The sequence below is a fragment of the Zeus faber genome (assembly GCF_960531495.2).
Source record: "Zeus faber genome assembly, chromosome: 14".
NCBI classification, from domain to species: Eukaryota; Metazoa; Chordata; class Actinopteri; order Zeiformes; family Zeidae; genus Zeus; species Zeus faber.
In genome coordinates this window covers 1,496,247-1,517,805 of record NC_137200.1, presented here as the reverse complement: position 1 = coordinate 1,517,805, position 21,559 = coordinate 1,496,247, and the positions used below count along the sequence as shown (strand labels likewise).

General features: G+C 42.8%; 1 protein-coding gene across 5 annotated transcripts; it reads left to right on the top strand.

The window, feature by feature from the left end:
• Window positions 1–11,306: 11,306 nt before the first annotated feature.
• On the top strand, window positions 11,307–19,557 carry LOC307239669 (neuroligin-3-like; the record flags this gene model as incomplete). 5 transcript variants are annotated; one of them, XM_080013179.1, is made up of 6 exons in its annotated part: window positions 11,307–11,787; window positions 13,148–13,207; window positions 14,199–14,348; window positions 15,050–15,235; window positions 17,146–17,935; window positions 18,756–19,557. In XM_080013179.1, the coding sequence occupies 6 exons, from the start codon at window positions 11,307–11,309 to the stop codon at window positions 19,555–19,557; spliced, it is 2,469 nt and encodes an 822-aa protein (XP_079869305.1). The 5 variants fall into 5 exon arrangements, with proteins under 5 accessions (XP_079869305.1, XP_079869307.1, XP_079869306.1 ...); XM_080013181.1 differs by lacking the exon at window positions 13,148–13,207; XM_080013180.1 differs by lacking the exon at window positions 13,148–13,207 and having other exon boundaries at window positions 11,307–11,791; window positions 14,158–14,348.
• Between the last annotated feature and the right edge of the window lie 2,002 nt (window positions 19,558–21,559).

Sequence of the window (21,559 nt, the reverse complement as noted above, 5' to 3'; positions counted from 1 at the left end):
GCGGGATCCGAGTTTACCGAGATAACAGACCTGTCGCCACGTCACAGCAACGTAACGTCACAACAAAAGCGCCACACACCGTTAACGCATTGTTTCTTTTTTTTGGATGAAAACACGTCTAGCCCGGAGCTCTATCCTTTGGGTTTTCATGTTAGGTTAACAAAGGTTTGTTTTAGAATGCACAAGCCTGCCAAACGAACAAACATTTACAGCAGGCCTCCCATGTTTTCTGGAGCAGAACCGGGACTACAGACTCGGAATTATCTATTTCCGAGGTCCAATGAAACGCCGAAGTATTCCCAACGGAAGTATCTACGTTTCTTATTATTTCCACAAATCTGTTTTCTAAAGTAACACCCATTCAAAAGTATTATGTTGTAAATGGGAAACAATTTTTGAAATACGTTGTCTTTTATAATTATGTATCTGACCCACGCAATGCATCACGGGAGTGTCGCAGGGACAGTGCGGAAGTTGTTTTTTTTTTTTTCGTTAGTGAAAATACGGCAACAGGGGGGTGTGTGCGTAGACCCTGGTGTTTTCCAAATGACGCCCTAGATATAGTAAAACATTACACATTAAAACATCTAAATGATAGCATCACAACTTAACAGAAAAACGGTTTTAATTTGTAGGGAAAGCTGATCAGATAAATGTAATAAATAGACCAAATAGATGAAATGCAGCCCTGGTAATTGGTGACATTTGAGGTCATCAAAGGAGAAACAATTGATTTAGGCATTTATCATGAAATATTTCTAGCTTATAATATGTCGTACCACATAGACCTGGCGAATACTGACAAAATCAAATATCACAATATGTTTAGATGAATACATTGATATAATTTGACAATATTTTGGGGGTGACTATTGGTGCTTTCCTAATATATTTACAGGCGATAAATATTTAAGAAACAATCAATTGTAATGTGTATATTATAATCAAGCAGGCCGAGGCATTAATTAGAACAGTATGAAGTTCAGACATTTCCATTACTTTAGCAGGTTAGGGTGATGAAGGATAATGATGGGAATGTGCTGACTATTGAGGAGAGTGTGTTGAGAAGGTGGAAGGAGTACTTTGAGGAGTTGATGAATGAAGAAAATGAGAGGGAGAGAAGAGTGGATGATGTGGGGATAGTGGAATAAGAAGTGCAGCAAAGAACAGCATTAAAGAAGATGAAGAGGGGAAAGGCAGTTGGCGTATGACATACCTGGGGAAGCATGGAAATGTCTAGGTGAGATGGCAGTGGCGTTCCTAAAAGGGGAGAGGATGCCGGAGGAGCGGAGAAGAAGTGTACTGGTACCCATCTTCAAGAATAAGGGAGATGTACAGAGCTGTATTAACTACAGGGGAATTAAGTTGATCAGCAACAGCATGAAGCTATTGGAAAGGGTAGTGGAGGCTAGGTTAAGAGGAGAGGTGGGGATCAGCGAACAGCAGTATGGTTTCATGCTAGGAAAAAGTACTACAGATGCAATGTTTTCTTTAAGAATGCTGATGGAAAAGTACAGGGAAGGCCAGAGGGAGTTGCACTGCGTCTTTGTGGATTTAGAGAAAGCATATGATAAGGTGCCAAGAGAGGAAGTGTGGTATTGCATGAGGAAGTCGGGGGTGGCAGAGAAGTACGTAGGAGTGGTACAGGATATGTACTGTATTAGGGCAGTCAGACAGTAGTAAGGTGTTCAGTAGGCGTGATGAAGGCATTCAAAGTGGAGGTGGGATTGCATCAAGGATCTGCTCTGAGCCCTTTCTTGTTTGCAATGCTGATGGACAAGTTAACAGATTAGCTTAGGCAGGAGTCTCCGTGGACTATGATGTTTGCGGATGACATTGTGATCTGTAGCGAGAATAGACAGCAGGTTGAGGAGAGCCTGGAGAAGTGGAGGCATGCATTAGAGAGAAGAGGAATAAAAGTCAGCAGGAGTAAGACAGAATACATATGCCTGAATGGGAGGGAGGGCGGTGAAAAGCTGAAAATGCAAGGAGTGGAGGTGGAGAAGGCAGATGAGTTCAAGCACTTGGAGTCGACCATACAAAGCAGCGGAGAGTGGGCGAGAGGTGAAGAAGAGAGTACAGGCAGGGTGCAGTGGGTGGAGAAGAGGGTCCGAAGTGATCTGTGACAGAAGGGTTCCAGCAAGAGTGAAGGGGAAGGTCTACAGGATGGTAGTGAGACCAGCTATGTTGTACGGTTTAGAGGCGGTGGCACTGACAAAAAGGCAGGTGGCTGAACTGGAGGTGGCAGAGTTGAGGATGTTGAGATTTTCATTGGGAGTGACAAGGATGGACAGGATTAAGAATGAGTACATTAGAGGGACAGCTCAAGTGGGACAGCTTGGTGGAAAAGGGAGAGAGACGAGATTGAGATGGTTTGGACACGTGTGTAGGAGAGATAAGAGTTACATTGGGAGAAGGATGCTGAGGATGGAGCTGCCAGGCAAGAGGAAAAGAGGAAGGCCAAAGAGAAGGTTTATGGATGTGGTGAGGGAGGACATGCAGGCGGTTGGTGTAAGGGAGGAAGATGCGCAGAACAGAAGGTATTAGAAGCAGATGATCCGCTGTGGCGACCCCTAACGGGAGCAGCCAATAGAAGAAGAAGAAGAAGACTGTAATACTGGGTTAAAGGTGCAGTGTGTAAAATTTAGCTGCATCTAGTGGTGAGGTCCCCAGATTGCAACAAACAATCCCTCCCACCCACCCCTCCCTTTCCAATTATGTAGGAGAAGCTACGGTGGCCTTCAGGTGCTGTCAAAAAAAGTAAAAAATGCTTAAGTCCCTCTCTAGAGCCAGTGTCGGTTTGGGCTACTGTAGAAACATGGTGGTGCAACATGGCGGCCTCCGTGGAAGCGTACCCAGGCCCTATGTAGATAAAAACAGCTCATTCTAAGGTAACTAAAACAAAACGATTCTTATTTTCATTGGATTATACACGAATACACTAAAATATACTTGTGAATTTTATATACCATTTCTGCCAAGTCTGTTACGTAAATTCTACACACTGCCCCTTTAAAGACCACACCTATCTATATCACAATATTACGATAACAACAATTCCAGACAATATCTAGTTTCATCTCACAATATCAATATTATAACGACATATCTCCCAGCGCTGGTATCACAACATCCCTCAGTTGCCAGTGGGAACAGTGAACCTCTCCAGGCGTATTGTAATTGCAGTGTCTTTTCTTGCTCTTGACAAATCCAGCCATCTCTCTTGGCCCTGGTTATTTTCTGTGTGTTTGGTGTCTGGAAATAAGCAGCAGGAAGAGTGTTTGGGGGCTCTCTTTGCATAAAATAATTTGTATGAAAGAATGTACGACAAAGAACGGGCTACAACTAGAATTAACAAGAGAATATATTTTTCAAAATGGAGAGCTCCCTGAGAAGCGAGTGACTCAAATTGGATTCCGTCTCGACATTCTCGGTTAATTTGGATCAGGCTGTTAAAAACAAGTGCTCCCTCTAGTGGTCAAAAAATACACATTTCTCATATCTAACTATTTTATTATATAACTATAAAGGCAGGAATCTGTCTGTCTGTCTGTCTGTCTGTCTGTATTTATGTGTGATTATCTCGACAACCGTTCATCCGATCTACTTCACACTAGGCAGGTGTATTGCTGGGGACCCAAGGATGTACAGTGTTGAATTTGGTTAAATTTGGACGCGGGACATATGTACAATATTAATAAACTTTCAATAAATAGCGAACAGCGAGCCAGCAGGAGTGGGGCTTCAGGGCTCTGAGACTGAGTTACAAAGAGTGTCGTTCCCCGGTTTATGACCCCTTACAGACTACGCTCCTAATGGTATACATCCAACCGCGTATGCAGACTGATGAATAAGGGGCTACACCTCCTTCATAGAACTGTTGCAACATAACTGCAGTAACTCTCGATTCATCTTCCATTGTGGAAAACAGGACTGAATCATTGTCATTTTGTTAAACTGTGCCATTAAAATGTCTCAGAAAGTCATTTTTAACGGCATGCGTGTCTTTCCCCGGTGTATGACTTCAACCGGCCGTTTCATCTTCTATCATTTTGAACGGGCATGCTAATGACTGAATCATTGACATTTTGTTAAACTGTGCCATTCAAATGTCTTGCACTAGTTGATTAGATTCAACTTTTATTGTCACTGCATTGCACTTGTATTGTCTCTGCATTTTACCCATCCTAGGAACTGACATATCTACGAGCAGTGGGCTGCCATATAACGGCGCGCAGGGAGTAATTGGGGGTTAAGTGTCTTGCTCAAGGACACTTCAGCATGCTCCCAGGAAGAGCCGGAGATCAAACCGGCAATATTCTGATCACTAGACGACCCACTCTACCTCCTGAGCCACAGTCCCCCCTGCCCCCCATTGTCAGTTTATTCTATAATAGACATATTATCTGTAATAATAGCCTATGTTTGCGGAACTGAACAGCAAAAAAAAAGTATAACAGTGAGTAACTCTGGCTGCTGGAGATCAAATAAGAAGAAACAAAGCTGACCCTAATCATTAAATTGTTAGAATTGTGGTACAGCACCAGTCTCTCGGAGGATTACATACAAGAGCTGAAGCAGATGGATGCTGGAAAGATGGAGGTTCAACAGAATCGAATGCACTCAAAAACCAAACCCAGCCGGAGCATAAATTGTCAATATGAAGGCTGGTTATTTTTATCTCAAGAACAACTAAAGTGGGATGGTAATGTAAAGCAACTGGTGCGTTGCTCATTCTACATGGTCCACGAGTTTCCATTTTGTGTTGGAATCAAGATAGAAAGCTGTAAACCCTTCTCAAAATCAATGTTTTTTAAGACCCACTCGCTGCATATTTCCCCAGCCTTAGCGAAGAAAGATCTGAACAGTTGCGATTAATAAGAGACACTCTTCCCTCCTTTATTAGCATCAACATCAAGGTAAACCTGACATGGCACTAAACACACTACTGTTCTTGTGGGATTGAAAGTGACAGACTTCCGTAATTGGCATTTTCCACAGCATATTTTGTCAAATAATCTGAATACAAAAAACGTCTAGTATACAATGACATGTTATTTACATTTTACCGCAGTTAAGCTTATTTAGCCCAGATGGTGGAGGTTGCATATAGGACTGCCCATGGAACTGCCCATGCCAAGGCAACATCTCCCAATCTCCATGTCCTCTGTCCTCTGTGTAAATTTTAAAGTCTGAACAATTTGTGAGGAAAATCTTTGACTTGTGTTGTTGACACACTTCAAGGGCACTCAATTGTGTAAGAGCCGTTTTGAGTTTGATTGCATGTAGCATTAGAAAAAGGACACTGCTTTCACAAAGGTCTGAAGTGAAAACTACATGACTGTCTTGAAAAATGTAACCATTTTCTCATGTGAACAATGCTAAGAAAATAGAAATAGTTCACCTCTTTTATATGCATTCAGTGGAAGTTGTATGTTCTAAGAGATGTGTATGAACCTGTCTTCTTGTAATCAATGATACAAGTCAATGTTCACCTAATTTGGCTTCAGAGTAACAATAGTAATTACCCTGAACTCTTTTTACGCTTTGTGTTTCGATGAGTCGTCTCTGACGGTTGTAAACAACTGTTCTTTCTATGCCAACTAAGTGGTGAAAGCAAAGTCTACAATGAGTTGTAAAGGCTATATCGGTTAAAAAAGGAATATTGGCGCTCGATCGCATATAGGCATATTTAAAGAGCTGTAAGTGGTGTACTCTGTACTAAACTGCTTGGGCTTTTTCCTAACTGTGCTGTAAATTGGTGAAACTATTTTTATCATCGTTTCACTATATATCCTACTGTTTTTTCTTATTCGCCGGGTCCGCAGCCCATCCTGATACCCCAGAGAGAATGTCCGGGGCCCGCTGCATCTGACAACAGGATCCACGCGGGATTCGTCGGTGCCCACGGTGTCAGGAGATGCCCCCTCCCTTCCCCGCACGATCCCCCTCTCGCCGGCCGGGGGGAGGGCGGATGTATACAGCCTCCTCCTCTGTCTACCAGGTCCTTTGGTGCCGCGAGACGCTCTCTCCCCTTCCTGTGCTGTCCCCTCTCTGTCCCCTGTCAGCTCCCAGGGTGGTGCTGCGCACACATCTGGGCAGGGGTGCGGGCACTGTGGGCGGCCCAGCTACAACCGCCGGGACTGCGGATGGAATTTTGCCAGGTGGCCCGACAATGGATAATGGCCCGCTTCTATTGGCTTCCATTTGGGCAGATGTGTGTTAATGGTATGTCCTGAGTGCCAGTTAGTCAACCCTCTGGCTACGCCAAGAGCGCCTTTGAGGCCCCTCCCCCTAGTCGAGTTCCCATTCGAAAGACTGTATGGACCTCATCGGGCTGTTAGACGAACCCCCAGTACCTGCGGAATATGCAATTATGACAATAATACTGCGCAAGTGCCCCTGCGCAGTATTATGGTAGAAAGTGTGGTGCAGGCGCTGTTTCCGGTCACCTCCCAAGTCGGGATTCCAAAAGAAATCCTGACCGACCAGGGCACTACCTTTTTGTCATGTACACTTCGGGGACTTTACAAGTTACTGGGCATCAGACCAGCGTTTACCCTCCCCAGACAGACAGTCTGGTGGAGTGCTTTAACAATATGCTGAAAAAAATGATTTAAAAGTTCATTCATAAGGATAGCTGTAATTGGGACAAGTGGTTGGACCCCTTGTTGTTTGCGGTGCGGGAGGTTCCCCAGGCCTCCACAGGATTTTCTCCCTCTGAACTCCTCTTTGGCAGGAGACCCCGGGGGGAATTTGCTCCAGGCTCAGGAATGTCAGCGCCTCTTATACGACAGGGGAGCTCGGCTCAGACAATTTGCACCGGGAGACAAGGTGTTAGTGTTGCTGCCTACGTCCAGCTCTAAATTGCTTACATAGTGGTAAGGGCCTTTTGTGGTCACACGGCGGGTCGGTGAGGCTGATTATGAGGTCGAAAGGTCTGACAGGCAGGGGGCGACACAGATTTATCACTCCTTGAGTGCAGGATGAGTTGGGGCCAAAAAGTGGTCGATCATACCGGTGCCGTGTTAAGTGACCATCTCTCTCCGTCTCAGAGGGCGGACGTGGCTGCACTTCAATGTTGCTTCTCCTTCTTCTTTTCTCCCCCTGCCAGGCCTAAAATCCCTCATACACCACCATGTGGAAACAACCTTGGGGATGAAGGTGCGCTCTCGGCCGTATCGCCTGCGTGAACACAAACACAAGATCATGCAAGCGGAATGAGAGGCATGCTGGACATGGGTGTGTCCATGAGTGACTGGTCTAGTCAGTCCGGTTCTGCATAGATTGCCGAAGGGTGAATGGGGTGTCAAAGTTTGATGCCTACCCGATGCCCCGGGTCGATAAACTTCTCGACCGGTAAGGTATCTGGGGTAACACTTGGGTGAAGGCCCGTCGGTCCAGTGGTCAGAGAAGTGCCAGCAGGCGTTTGAGGGTAAAGTCAGCTCTCTGTGAGAACAGTGCTGTTTAACCCTAACTTCTCTCTCCCTTTCTGTCTGCAGATGGACACATCGGACAGAGGACTGGCCACGGTCTTGTCCCAGGAGGTGGAGGGGACCAAGAAGCTGGTGTTGTACCTCAGCCGCAAGCTCTAGTAGAAGTTGATGGCGGGGGTTGGGATGCCTAGGCCCGGGGAGCCATCGCGCTCCCTGGGCCTAAGTAAGGCGGTGGGGATATGTGGCAGACCAAAGGGCGTGGACAAGCACCGACCACCAAGCTGCCTCGTTGCTTAATTAGCCCCCACGCGGCGCTGTTTGGTCCGACTCGGGGCAGGGAGCCTTCTTAATGTTTGTCTGTCTTGCAGAGGGGATCGGTGCATGGGCTTGTCAGCCGACCAGGAGCCAGGGAGCGGAACGTCATTCCTCCTGCACCTGCAGGAGGAATGACAACAACAACAACCATCACTACCACCACCACCACCACCACCACCATTATCATTATTATTATTATTATTATTAATAGTATTAATACTTCTGGCCAGTGAGCCTTTTGTTGATCGCTATAATAAAAACTCTCGCCATGTTGGCGCACCACGGCAAAAAGGACTCTATCCCTCCCTAAACCCCTACCTGTGGGCAGAGGCACCCACAAGTGTGTGTGTGTGTGTGTGTGTGTGTGTGTGTGTGTGTGTGTGTGTGTGTGTGTGTGTGTGTGTGTGTGTGTGTGTGTGTGTGCGTGACGGTGTGTGTCGGTGTGACGGTGTGTGTCGGTGTGACGGTGTGTGTCGGTGGTGTGTGTATGTATGTATGTATGTATGTATGTATGTATGTATGTATGTATGTATGTATGTATCTGTGTGTGTATGTGTGTGTGTGTATATATATGTATATATATAGTAAAATAAATAAAAAATATTCCCAATTCCTTTGGGGACCCCCTAAGGGGGCGCGGACCCCAGTTTGGGAACCTCTGTTCTGCTAGATTTATCTGGTGCAGGCAGAGGCGCGCTTCACAACGGAACGGGTTGTTAATAAGGTTAGAAAATGTCTTTCAAATTAGGATTTGTCCCTGTGAAAAGATATGATGACAAATATGAGTGAAAGGGGTGAATTAAAGCACCGGCGTATCCATCCCAGCGGTTGCCTAGCAACGCGCTGGCAGTGGGAGCTCAGTTAAAAGCGCTGCCGCTCCTGACCTTGGCGTCATGAATGCGCAAGGCGCACAGAGCGGCGCGAGCAGGGCTATATTCCCCAAAAACGCATGGGGAAAAAATGTATTTGGCTATTGAATCGGAGTGAATAATATTCTGATTGGGTGTCGAGGATTTGGTGGTGATTATGATTTAAATCTCCAGATGGAATGAACAGCTGTCCATTTCAAAGCAGGTGAGTTGATAATTCCATTTTTGGTTTCATTTCCAGAGTTATCGATGTTGCGGATCACATAAATATGACCACCATGTCACCATTTTAGTAACACGCTTCAAGGACGTCTGCTGAAATGAAATGGACTGTAATGTCGTTTTTTTTTTTCACAAATCCTCACACCCCAGACCCAGATTACACAGCCTCACAGCAGCCAACAGATCACAGTGGTACTGGATATTTGGGCTGTGCCTTTATTTATTTATTTTTTTTGTTTTTTGGGGGGTTTTTTTCTCTCAAATTGTAAGATGTTCACATCGAATACTGTCAATTTTATGATTCTCTCTGCTAAGGGTTTCCGACATGAACCGTTTAATTAATTGCATTGGATAGTAGGGAGCTTTGGTAAGCAAGTGAATTCACAAATCAAATCACAAGGGCATAGGGAGCCCACCATGTGGTTATCTGATGGACCTTTATACATCTACCTTGATAAAAAAAAAAAAAAAAACTCCCATTCCTAGGATATACACGTACAGCAGCAGCCACAATGCCACTAATTGGGTATAAATTAGGATCATCTATTGTTTTGATGGAAATGAAACATCTCACCCTGTTTTGATATTTGATAATATCTTCCCAAACCAGAATGCCTAAATACAACTAAAGAAATCCAACTTGTGTGATTAAGCTCACGCTGATTCATTTGTTGTTAAAGGTCTTTGCCTAAAGCCATCACAACATATTTAATTAGATTTTCAAGTTTGTAATGGCGCCTCAGGCATTGCACCTTATGGCCCAGTTTTAGGCTTATATCGTTACTTCATCTTCATTTGAGGAAAGGAACAAGTTCTAATTTTAATTTTAACTGAGAATATCCCACATCCTTGGCATATAAATTGCCCAGGCCAAAAAGATAACAGACGTACAAAGGTCTTATTTGATTTATTATAGGCTACGTAAAATACTCCTTTTTTTTATTATCAACAATTAATGTTTTGTGCCACAAAGCCAAAAAATGTAAATTTCTTTCATAATTCCTTTTTCAAGTCATACATAAAATAAATGGTATTCTTGATCAGTAAAATACCAGTCAGTCACATTGAGAAACCGCTCTTTAGCTGAACATTGTTACCATTCTCAGGGACATTGATAGCTGTAAATGAACATCATTAAGGTATGAAGCTGGATATTTTAGTCTTTGTTCAGTGGGAAGCTGATGTGTTCTCTGTGAGAATGCAGTAGGCCTCAGACTTCAACTACAGGATCTCAGAAACAGAGCAGTGGTGTAGCTCCTCCATACTGTTAATTGATATATGATACAGTACGTCACACGCACACACACACACACACACACACACACACACACACACACACACATACACACACACACACACACACATATATACACACACACATACACATACACACTAACTACCCGTGACTCATACTATGTCGAGCCTCTTTTATTTGGTAATGGAGGCACACTTTTAAACAAAAAGCGACATTAAGTATCAAAACAATTTTGTAAAAGCTGCAGTGGAAATTTGTCTTGGAGCACCCTCATTCAGCGATAGCACCATTTTGGCTAAAAAAAATCAAGTCTCACTTGCCTACTGAAAAGCAGACGGCAGGGCATTCCCCCTGTTGTTATGGACTGAGACTCCATCAAATGTAAAGGTATCTGAGGTATCCAATTTATAGTAGTGCAAACTAATAGTGGTGAACAGCAATGTCATTTTTTTCCTCTTTTCCCAACTGACCAATGACTAGTTTTGAGTTTGTTCAAAAATAAAATCATGTGTCTTAAATATTTTAATTTGTCTGAAATTCATCTGTCTTAGATATAGTAGATATATCTCAGTATTTTTTGACGAATACCTCAATATCGATAATTTGATATTTTGGAGATGACTTCTGCTGTGTAACATATTTACACACAAGAGATATTTGAGAAACAATTATGTTGATATTTTGTCTTAATGCAGTCTAAAGCATTTCCACATGCTCCTTCTTTTTACCCTGGTTGAGGGAGTTGATGTTTATAATGTCTATATGAGAACAATCTTTATTAATGTTTAGATGTGAGACAGTGAAGACCACAACAAGATCAAAAGAAAGAATAGAAAGAATGCGTGATACATCACATAAAGTATCAGTGACGGACTAAGGCCTTAAACGATATACACCGTGTGGCTTACAATAATAAGATTGAAATCCTTAGACTTTTAGATTCAGCAGAAAGTCAAGAAACCATAATGAATTGCACATTGAATCTTCGTCTTGTCTCTCTTTCTCTCTTCCCCCTTTTCAGTTCATGGGCAAAATGCGATGAAAAGTGCGACAGGGTTGTGAAGGTACGTGGCTGAGTTGTATTGGTTTTCGACTAGCGGAGCCAATGTCGTATCGAGCAATGTCTAGCTAACGCGAAGAGGACAGAGGGACTGAGAGGACACGACAGTGTGCATTTGTGTTCTGCAAGGGCACTCTCTTGCTCAGACCATGTGGCTGCCGACATTCAGAGACCATCTGTTGCCTGCACACCTACTACACCAGCGATCGACTGGAACCGTCGCCCACTGTGCTCTTCTTTGGTGGATATTATGCTCCTGCTGGTCCTTCACAAGGGGAACGAGTCAGAAACTTTACCCGACAGTGACCACCCAGTTTGGAAAGCTGAGGGGCCTTCGGGTCCCCGTGCCCAGCGAGGTGCTTCGGCCCGTCGATCAGTATCTGGGGGTGCCATATGCCGGCCCTCCCGTGGGCGAGAAGCGCTTCATGCCCCCGGAGCAGCCCTCCTCCTGGTCGGGAATCAAAAACGCTACCCACTTCATGCCGGTGTGCCCTCAGAACATTCACAACACAGTGCCAGAGGTCATGATGCCCATATGGTTCACCTATAACTTGGACACGGTGGCCACATACATTCAGGACCAGAGCGAGGATTGTTTATACCTCAACATCTACGCGCCAACACAGGAGGGTGAGTTTGTTTTGGTAAAACCGACGCTGATGACTTTGCTCACGTCCATTCATCTGCATTATTTGGATCCTGATGTCCGCTTGTGCGTATTCTCAAGCATGCGTGCCACCATTGTCTGCGTCATCGCTAACCCAGCAAAGGTTGATTTACTTTTTCACAGCAATGTGATTTTCCGCTCAGCTGTCTCATCTGTAATCCAGCAGGAAATAATTGATATTTGATGTTTGGTTGCAAGGTGATTGCGAAACGAGTCTCTGGTGTTGAGGGTTTTTATGTTCTAAAATATGGAGAAAACAACACAGCCTTCACTAAGTAATAAGGCAAATTAACTTACAGGCCACCATTCCTATTGCCTTTATACTAACACGTCATTAAAATATAGGAAAACCAATGTATTGTTCAACCACACCTTCTGATCCTTGGGATGTCTGTGATGTTCTGTTCTCGAGGTGCAGCACTCATCAGCACTCCATATATGTGGCTTTGAAATATATATAATATAATGTGAGCTGTGTGTGTAATCACGGTGTGTGACACAGAACACTTAAATTTAAACCTGGTTTATCTTCATTGTGTAACGTGTCATTGTTTATCTGGGTTTTCTTAGGTACGGTAGCAACAAATTGTTAATAGCCTGCTTGAAAGGTTTGGTCTAAAATGGTGCAGTCGGCACTTTCAAAGCCTCCAGTCTGAATGGGCTTCTATACATACATAAGCAGGTTTTATTTGCTATTATACAAAGAAAAAACAAAACACTGTTGCACAGATTATTGTATTATATTATTATTGTAGTATAATCAGGGCAACATTCTGCATTTGCCATGTGAATTAGAAGAAAAAGTTACAATCTCAGCCTTTTAATTTCCATTTTACTGGGTTTATGCCAATAACAAGTGCACCCCCCCACACACACTTTTTTTTCCACCAGACACCTAATTTCCAACCATGTTGATCCTGAAGTGCTCTAGAGGTTTGGCAGGGAAAATACTCACATGTTAAAACCAGAGTGTTGCTGCTCCAGCCAATGAACGGCAACCCGAACCACCAATTCCAAATGAGGGAGAGAGAGAGAGAGAGAGCGTGAAAGAGTAAACGAGAGAGGTATTCCTCATATGAAACTACTCAATAATATATTTAGTTGCGTACACTTTTTTGTCCCTATGTGGGTAATTTGCATAATTTCCGTATTTATGAAGTAGCTACACAGTAGAGTAACATTCAAAATCATGTATTTTATTTTTTACATCTGTTTTTTTTGTGTCTGACTCAGATCGAGTGGAGATCTAAATTCTAAAGAACACGCATAGCCAACCAAGTTTTTTGAATTCTGCACATGCTTTTTTCCTCATGTGAATCCCAGGGACCCAACACAAGAGAAAGGTGGCAGCTTTCTCCCATGGGGACACTGATAATTCTGAAGGTATTTTTTTCTTCAGAGCTCCAACTCTTGATGCATGGATTCCTTTGTTCTTTTTGTAGTTCTAGTGAACTAACCGTGCGCATTCCCTCAGGCTTACTTTCTTAGAAACCTCAGTGAGTCATTCAAAAGAAGCAGATTAAATTCACTTCTCGTTAATCTTAATCGCATATCTTTTATCTTTTACCTCATTCTTCCTGTTGTTGCAGTCTCACTTCAGATGCCATTGTATCTCTGTCTAGAGGAATGATTATCTGCCATTCTAGTTCCCACTCTAGGACAACAAGAGCTCTCTGCAATTATAGAACAATTACATTTTTTTAGCCAACATCAGATCTATTGCCAGATCTACAGTATTGCATTGAATGTTGCATACAGACCGTGATACAGAGATAACGACACAACTGAAAACCTCTCTTAACAATAATAATCCTGCCTGCATATAATATTCTGTTTTATTTTATACCTATGCATGCTTACAATATGATACTATAATTGCCTTTTAGAAAATGGAAGTGGTATTGAAAAAAGTTTTAAAATACTGAAAACCGATATTAGAATGAAAGTATTTTATCGCATTGACAGTAGTATCGTGTCGGCATCGTATCGTATCGTATCATATCGTATCTGTATCAGTATCGTATCGTATCGACATCTGTATCATATCATATCATATCAGTATTGGTATCAGTATTGTATCAGTATCGTATCGTAGCGACATCGGTATCGGTATCGGTATGGTATTGTCAGTATCTGTACCAGTAGTGAAATATTTTAAACGATACCCTGCACTAGCTGCCATTGGTGCTTCAAGACCATAAAGCTTTACCATGCAGTCTTCAACCATGGGTCACTCTAAACATTTTAGATGTTGGGAAATTCAGTTTTATGTGTGGGTGGGGCATTCTGAAGGTCCACCCACTGCCATTTTCTCCATCATGTTTTATTTATAGTTTTCTTGTTCAGCATATGTGTTTGTTGACTGGTGTTGCAGACATAAGGGACTCGGAGGCCCAACCCGTCATGGTCTACATTCATGGAGGGTCTTACATGGAGGGCACAGGGAACATGATGGATGGCAGCGTGCTCGCCAGTTATGGAAATGTTATAGTTGTTACACTCAACTACAGGGTCGGCATACTAGGTGATGTATCACAAATATCTTCTATGGCTATAATTATTGATCCAATTAAATGTGTAAAAAAGTGCCAGAAAGGTTGTAGATGAGAAGGTCACACAGCAAAGCTTGAGGTGCATGTTGATTCCAAGGGCAAGAAGTGCGACACTCTTTCTAGCTTTCCTTTTGTAGTTTTATCCAATCTAAGTTACCATCAATATCCTTTGGCACTAAAATGAATGATTATGAGATGGTTGGTTAATGACTTCATAGCCAAGGGCGAGATAATTTGTTTTCCAGTGCTAAACAAAGTATATGAGAATATGTAAAGGTAAGGCAAAGTTGGTAAGAGCCCAGTAGTGACTGTGCTCTTCTGAAAGTTATACAATAAGTCAAGATTTTTTTTTTTTGTCCAAATGTATGCAGGACATTAACTATGAGCATTCTGGCGTCTAGATGAAAAGCCAAGATTTGCCTTGGATAACATAAAAATTTCAGGGCTGGCCAGAGATTTCTTTCATTACCCCCACAAGAACAATAATGCTTGCATCTTTACCAAGAAGTGTCTGAAGTAGTGAAGAGACTCTGGGAAAGAGCAGAGGCTTTATTGGGCCGAAAGAAAAGCATTAAGACAGTGTCAGTTAATCTGGCAGCCCAAGTGAATACTCTCATGCTGCAAAAATAGATACCCACTCCATTACTCGTGCTATTCTCTCTGTGTACATTAGGTTTCCTCAGCACTGGTGACCAAGCGGCCAAAGGGAACTACGGGCTGTTGGACCAAATTCAAGCCCTGCGTTGGATCAGTAAGAACATTGGTTATTTTGGAGGGGACCCAGGGCGTATCACTGTCTTCGGATCTGGAATCGGTGCTGCCTGCGTCAGTCTGCTGACATTGTCCCACCACTCAGAGGGTAAGGATCAAGGGAATTCCCTGTGAGAATCATGCCTGATATGGTTCTGTTGCATTGTTCAACACAGCCAGGAAATGTTATCGCTCGCAGTTTTAGAGAGCTTAATGCAACCTATGAAAAGACCCCATACATTGGTCTTCCTCAAATGAACACTAACATAAGCTTTCATGATGATGATAGTATAACTAATGAAGATGTATCAACGGTGCAATGTTTGGTTTTATGTAAGGGCTTAACACGATGCTTAAGAAGTCTGCGATTAAACCAAGTCTTGATGATTTTTGAATTTGAATAGTTTTCTGGGCGATGTACAGCTCTAAATGCCCTGTCAAATAGACAAAGTGCAGCAAGAGTATAGGATAAAGGCAGTATTGGTGAAGTAAGTGATGGGACATTCTTCCTCCACTTTCATCTAATCAGCCTAAAAGCTTTTCCTCTTTAAGTGTGAACCTCGTAAAGAGGCATTCCTAAGTTATACGTTGTCTCTCTGTGTAATATACACTTACATCTGATATACTTGTTAAAATTTTTGACTTGGATTTGTTTACCTCTAACAGTCACAGTAGGGTTCACAAATTTATCCAAAATGTATCCACCCTAATTAAAAGTATTGTTAGTTATTGCTTTATTTTATTTATTTATTGCTCAGTCCTTGCAAAATTTAAGCCACCAAGAAATTGAGCTCTCAGCGGGAGTCCCTATTGGGAGAACTTTGTTTGGGGTAAATTAAGCCAAAATATCCTATTTCAATATTTGTATTCATTTGGGTGAAATCATTCTGTGTACTGTCATGTAAGTTTTTGTATCTTTGGTAGTTATGTTATAGCGTTCATTCAAATCAATATAACATAACTTTTTTGTATATTCATTAAAATAAAAGAAACCATGTGTATCACTAAATCTGTTTTTACCCACACCACATAGGAGCACCAGGACACATCAAATAAACCACCCATACAATACTTGTCTCAATACTTTCCTCTTATCCCAAGAGAAAATGGAAACTTCCATCCCGACAGCGGTGCCATCCTCGAGCCATTGACCTAGACAGGGCCTATGCAGCGGAAGGAGTGGTGTGTTTTTATCATAGCTGGTGATTCTGCACCGACTGTCCTTTGTGGGAAAAGTGTTTGATGCTCTACATCAACTGCAGCAAATGCACAGAGATGCCTTTGAAGCAGACTGGCTACTGCCCTTCAAGTCTAAAAAGAATTACAGGAAAAAAGGTAGTTAGGGCAGAGGAGGCTTTAATTCTACCCACACACTTCCTTCAGAAATGTTGTATTTTCAACAGTATGGGTGTATAATATAACATGTATAATATATTATATAACTTATGATATGTTTGGCCTACTGGTCTTTTTGAGTAGACAGATTTGGTTCATATGTTAAATATTATATTGTCATTTTACACCTTTGTTTTTTCTGAAAGCAGAAGATACACATTCTACATATTCTCATTGAGAATGGAATCAATAAGCTATGTGTGCAAAATCACATTTTAAATATCTTGGGTACAGAGAATGCAACTCATACACTTGCAGTTATCATTGTTTTTCTCAGTGGTCTTTGATGCCCATGCTAAACAAAAAGTAAGATACAGTATATGCTATGACACACCAGGTATGGCATGGTTACTCAAATCCTTCCTGGTAACAAGCCTTGGAGTACATGGAAAAATCTATGTTTTGTGTGTTGTGTTGTGCAGTACATGTGTGTACTTGTGCATGAGTACACACGTATTTCCTTTGAGTATTATTCAACATTAAGCCTTTGTGTACCCATAAAGTAGCCCGTTCCTTCATTGGCCAGGGTGTAAAAATATTTGAATTATACTAGCAGCTGTTCAGAGTCCTGTGAGTTATGTATGTTAGTTATATCTTTTTACGTGTGATTTTATGTCTCCACAGGCCTGTTTCACCGAGCCATCATCCAAAGTGGCTCAGCGCTGTCCAGCTGGGCTGTCAACTACCAGCCTGTCAAATACACTCGAATGCTGGCTGAAAGGGTCGGCTGCAACGTCCTGGATACGGTGGACATGGTTTCCTGTCTGCAGAAGAAAAGTGCTAAGGAACTCGTGGAACAAGACATCCAGCCCGCTCGCTACCGAGTGGCTTTTGGACCAGTCATTGATGGGGACGTCATCCCGGACGACCCAGAGATCCTGATGGAGCAGGGCGAGTTCCTCAACTATGACATCATGCTTGGCGTCAACCAGGGGGAAGGCCTGCGCTTCGTGGAGAACGTGATGGACCTGGAGGACGGGGTGTCGGGCAGCGACTTTGACTTCGCCGTCTCTGATTTTGTAGACAGCCTGTACGGTTATCCAGAGGGGAAGGACACGCTGAGGGAGACGATAAAATTCATGTACACTGACTGGGCAGACAAGGACAACCCGGAGACGAGGAGGAAGACCCTTGTGGCTCTGTTCACCGACCACCAGTGGGTGGAGCCCTCTGTGGTGACTGCAGACCTCCACGCCCGTTACGGCTCACCCACTTACTTCTACGCCTTCTACCACCACTGCCAGAGCCTGATGAAGCCGGTGTGGTCTGACTCGGCCCACGGAGATGAGGTGCCCTACGTGTTTGGCATCCCCATGGTGGGCCCAACAGATCTGTTCCCCTGTAACTTCTCCCGGAATGACATTATGCTCAGCGCTGTGGTCATGACTTACTGGACCAACTTTGCCAAGAGTGGGTGAGTGAAAGTAAAACAGATAAAAAGAACTGACTGATTAATTTTGGGCAAACCAATACATTATTTGAGCTGTTAATACAACCTTTTTATTGGGGAAAAGTATAGTGCCCAGAGTTAAAATACCTAAATTGTAAATTAAACTCATGGTGTCATGAATTTTAAAACCTGGAAACCTTTATTTTTTGTCCATGTTGATATTAAATGACTTTCTTTCTTCACATGTCATTTATTAATCATTTTGGTGATACCCACAGAATTCCACTTGAAACAGTGAAAATAAGTTATTATTATATGTAGAGTTAACAAGAGGTCATTATCTTAGGTGGTAGGTAGAGGTTTTATTTGCTCAAGTTGCTCTGTAATTGCTATTTTGGGACACTGCTTAGAAAATATCAAATTGATAGATCACAAACTCACACATATACATATATGATATATGATATGATGATACAATGTTACATGTTTATATTAATTATTTTTATAAGATGTTTACAATTGCTTAGTAGACACATACCATATATATCAGTTTGCAGTGGAGTTCTACCCCCCTGCAGTCATCCATCATGCACTGTAAACACCAGTATGAGTGAAAACAATAGAAGCCAGTGTGAGCTGTTTGGAATTGTCTGGCAAGAGGGAATACTGAGCTATTGAGGAGAGACAGCAACACTGCTCCTCCAATTGCTGACATTGTTTAGCATAGAAGTGAACAAGCCCTCCACCATGTGCAGTTGTCATGGCAACATTTGTAAAGCAAAGTTTCCGCTGTTAACTTCTATTTGCTTTGCATAAAACCAAATGTGTTGTGTATGTCTTGTAGGGATCCTAACAAACCGGTGCCCCAGGACACAAAGTTCATCCACACCAAGGCCAACCGCTTTGAAGAGGTGGCCTGGTCCAAGTACGACCCCTTCGACCAGCTATACCTCCACATTGGCCTGAAGCCTCGTATCCGTGATCACTACCGTGCAACCAAGGTGGCCTTCTGGAAGCACCTAGTCCCCCACCTCTACAACCTCCATGACATGTTCCACTACTCCTCCACCACCACCAAGGTCACCCCACTCGACTCCACCCAGTCCAATGGTCGGAGCAAGTCCACCGGCACCAGCCGGCCTCCTGTGTCCACCGCTCATAATGCCAACGGGGATGGGGGGAAGGAGATGGGCCCTCTTATCATGCCCAACCCAAGGGATTACTCCACTGAGCTCAGCGTCACCATTGCGGTGGGCGCCTCCCTCCTCTTCCTCAACGTGCTGGCCTTTGCCGCCCTCTACTACAGGAAGGACAAACGCAGCCACCAGGACGCGTCCCAGCAGCCCAGCCCCCAGCGCGAGAGCAAAGGCAACAACGTCAGCCACGCCACCACCATCGACGAGAGCTTGTCCCAGCAGATGAGCCAATGCGACGCCCTCCACAATCCCCTCCATGCCTCCCCCAGCCTGGACTACTCCCTCAGCGTGCGCCGCACCCCTGACGACATACCTCTTATGACCCCTAACAACATCACCATGATCCCCAACTCCCTGATGGGCCTCTCCAACATGAGCCCCTACAGCACCTTCCCTGCCGGCTATAGCTCCGCTGGCTTGCCCAGCACTCACTCCACCACGCGGGTATAACCTGACAGAGGGAGAGTGCCATACACGGAGGGGCTACGTAGGTAAAATAGGATCGAACATGTTCATGCTGTCTTGCTGTCGGGCGGTTCTTACCACCACTATTCTGCCTTTGCTTTTCCATTATAGGAATTCTATACGCGGTCAATTTATAATAATCATTTTCAAAGGCAGTGTAAAATCAAGAAAAAAAAGCAAGACCCTGCATTTCATTTTCCACTTTGGCTTTTTTGGAACTTTATCTAGTAAGAGCTCAGTATAATGTTTATACAGTTGGATTTGTATTGAAAGCTTTTTTCTTACTCTGTGATATCTATTTTGATCTCCGATGTGGAACAAAGTGACATTACAACTCATGGTGGAAAGCGAGGATATCGAGGCGAAGCTGTAAAGCAGTATTAATATCAAGCTATTTTATACACATTTCTCATTGTACATTACTTATTATAAAAAGGTATTTTTACTGTAATTACTTGTCTTGTATGCTTACTTGCCCACTACCCACCCACCCACTGGGAACTACAGTTATTGTAACAACAACAAATTGAGCTTTTATTGGGATCCAGATAACTGTCTGTGGTAACAATATCCAATTTATCCAAAATATTTCTCGTCAATATGCATAATATACTCCACTTTTGGCTGTGTGTGTGTGTGTGTGTGTGTGTGCGTGCATGAGTGAGTGTGTGTGCAGGCGCATGTTTGAATGTGACACGCATATGTGTGTGTATGTGTGTGTGTGTGTGGTTGCTTTTTACCTATTCATTTTAGCATCCCTAGTGTTGTGCAGTTGTTCGTATCTTATCTGCTATATTCTTGTTTTATGTCTCTTAATTTGGTTCAATACATTGTAAAGCTATGACTTCTGCTTCATTAGAAAAATGGCATTGCCTAAAGTTGTACTCTCATACTCTAACAAACTCATCCCTCTTTTTGCTCGGCTTGATTGTATAGAATAAACTAAGACCAACATTTTATCTCTGTTTGTTTATATATGCTGTATGGTCCTCAGAGAGAAAAATGTAAAAACACTGTAGTTTTATGTGTGTATACCACTTAATTTTTTTGCATTGGGGAAAGTCTATGAGTCTCGCAAATTCTTAGGTTGTTACTTGATTCTTGCAAAGACAATGAGCTATCTAAGAATTATTAAGGTTATTTTTATTTGTAGGGGTCAGCCTTTACTGCTGCATTTGTGAGGAGGCATATATTTTGATATTCTTAATTCTACCATGTCATAATGTTAATGAGCTGCCTATTAAAGGATTTTTGGAACTTAGGATAAGTTATGTCAAATATTCAACCCTCTTATTCGTGAATAATGAATCTACAGTGAAAATCTTGCCTAGATACAGTTGAATGAATTAAAGTGGTAATCCGTAAGATTATTTTGTAAAGAAAAAAAATCCTGTGTTTGATACATTACTTACATTACTGCCGAGGGTAAACAAAAAAAAATATTGCTGTTTCAAATGGGATTCTGGGACTTAGTCTACCCAACATAGACGACTTAATGGATTACCACTTTCATGAAATTCTTTAATTAACAATTACATCATTTGTGTTTGTGTAGTAAGAGGCTTTTAGGTAAGTTAGACCAAGATAACTTTTAAATATTCTTTTAATTGTTTAAGAACTTTACATCTCCTTTTTGAAAATGGGAAACTTGAATTATAGTCTCACGGGTCTTTTTTGGAATATTTTTGAATATCATTTTATTCATAACTACTTTTCGCAATTGCTGCAGTACATACAAAGCAGTATTGTAAGTTGCCGTCACTCTTGGGGTGAGAGGGAGAAAATGAAACAGTAAGTGTGGTTGTAGGGTATGGTTTTGGCACCATCTGCAGGTGGGGGAGCCAGCAGTGGACGCAGCTGTAGGGATTGAGCTGATTAGCAGAGATTTTAAAAGCTGCTGTGTTTGGTCTCGCTCACTCCCTCCCGACAGTGAGGCTGATCCCACAGCCTCCAAACAGCGGCGGGTCCAGCGACATTATTTGAACGT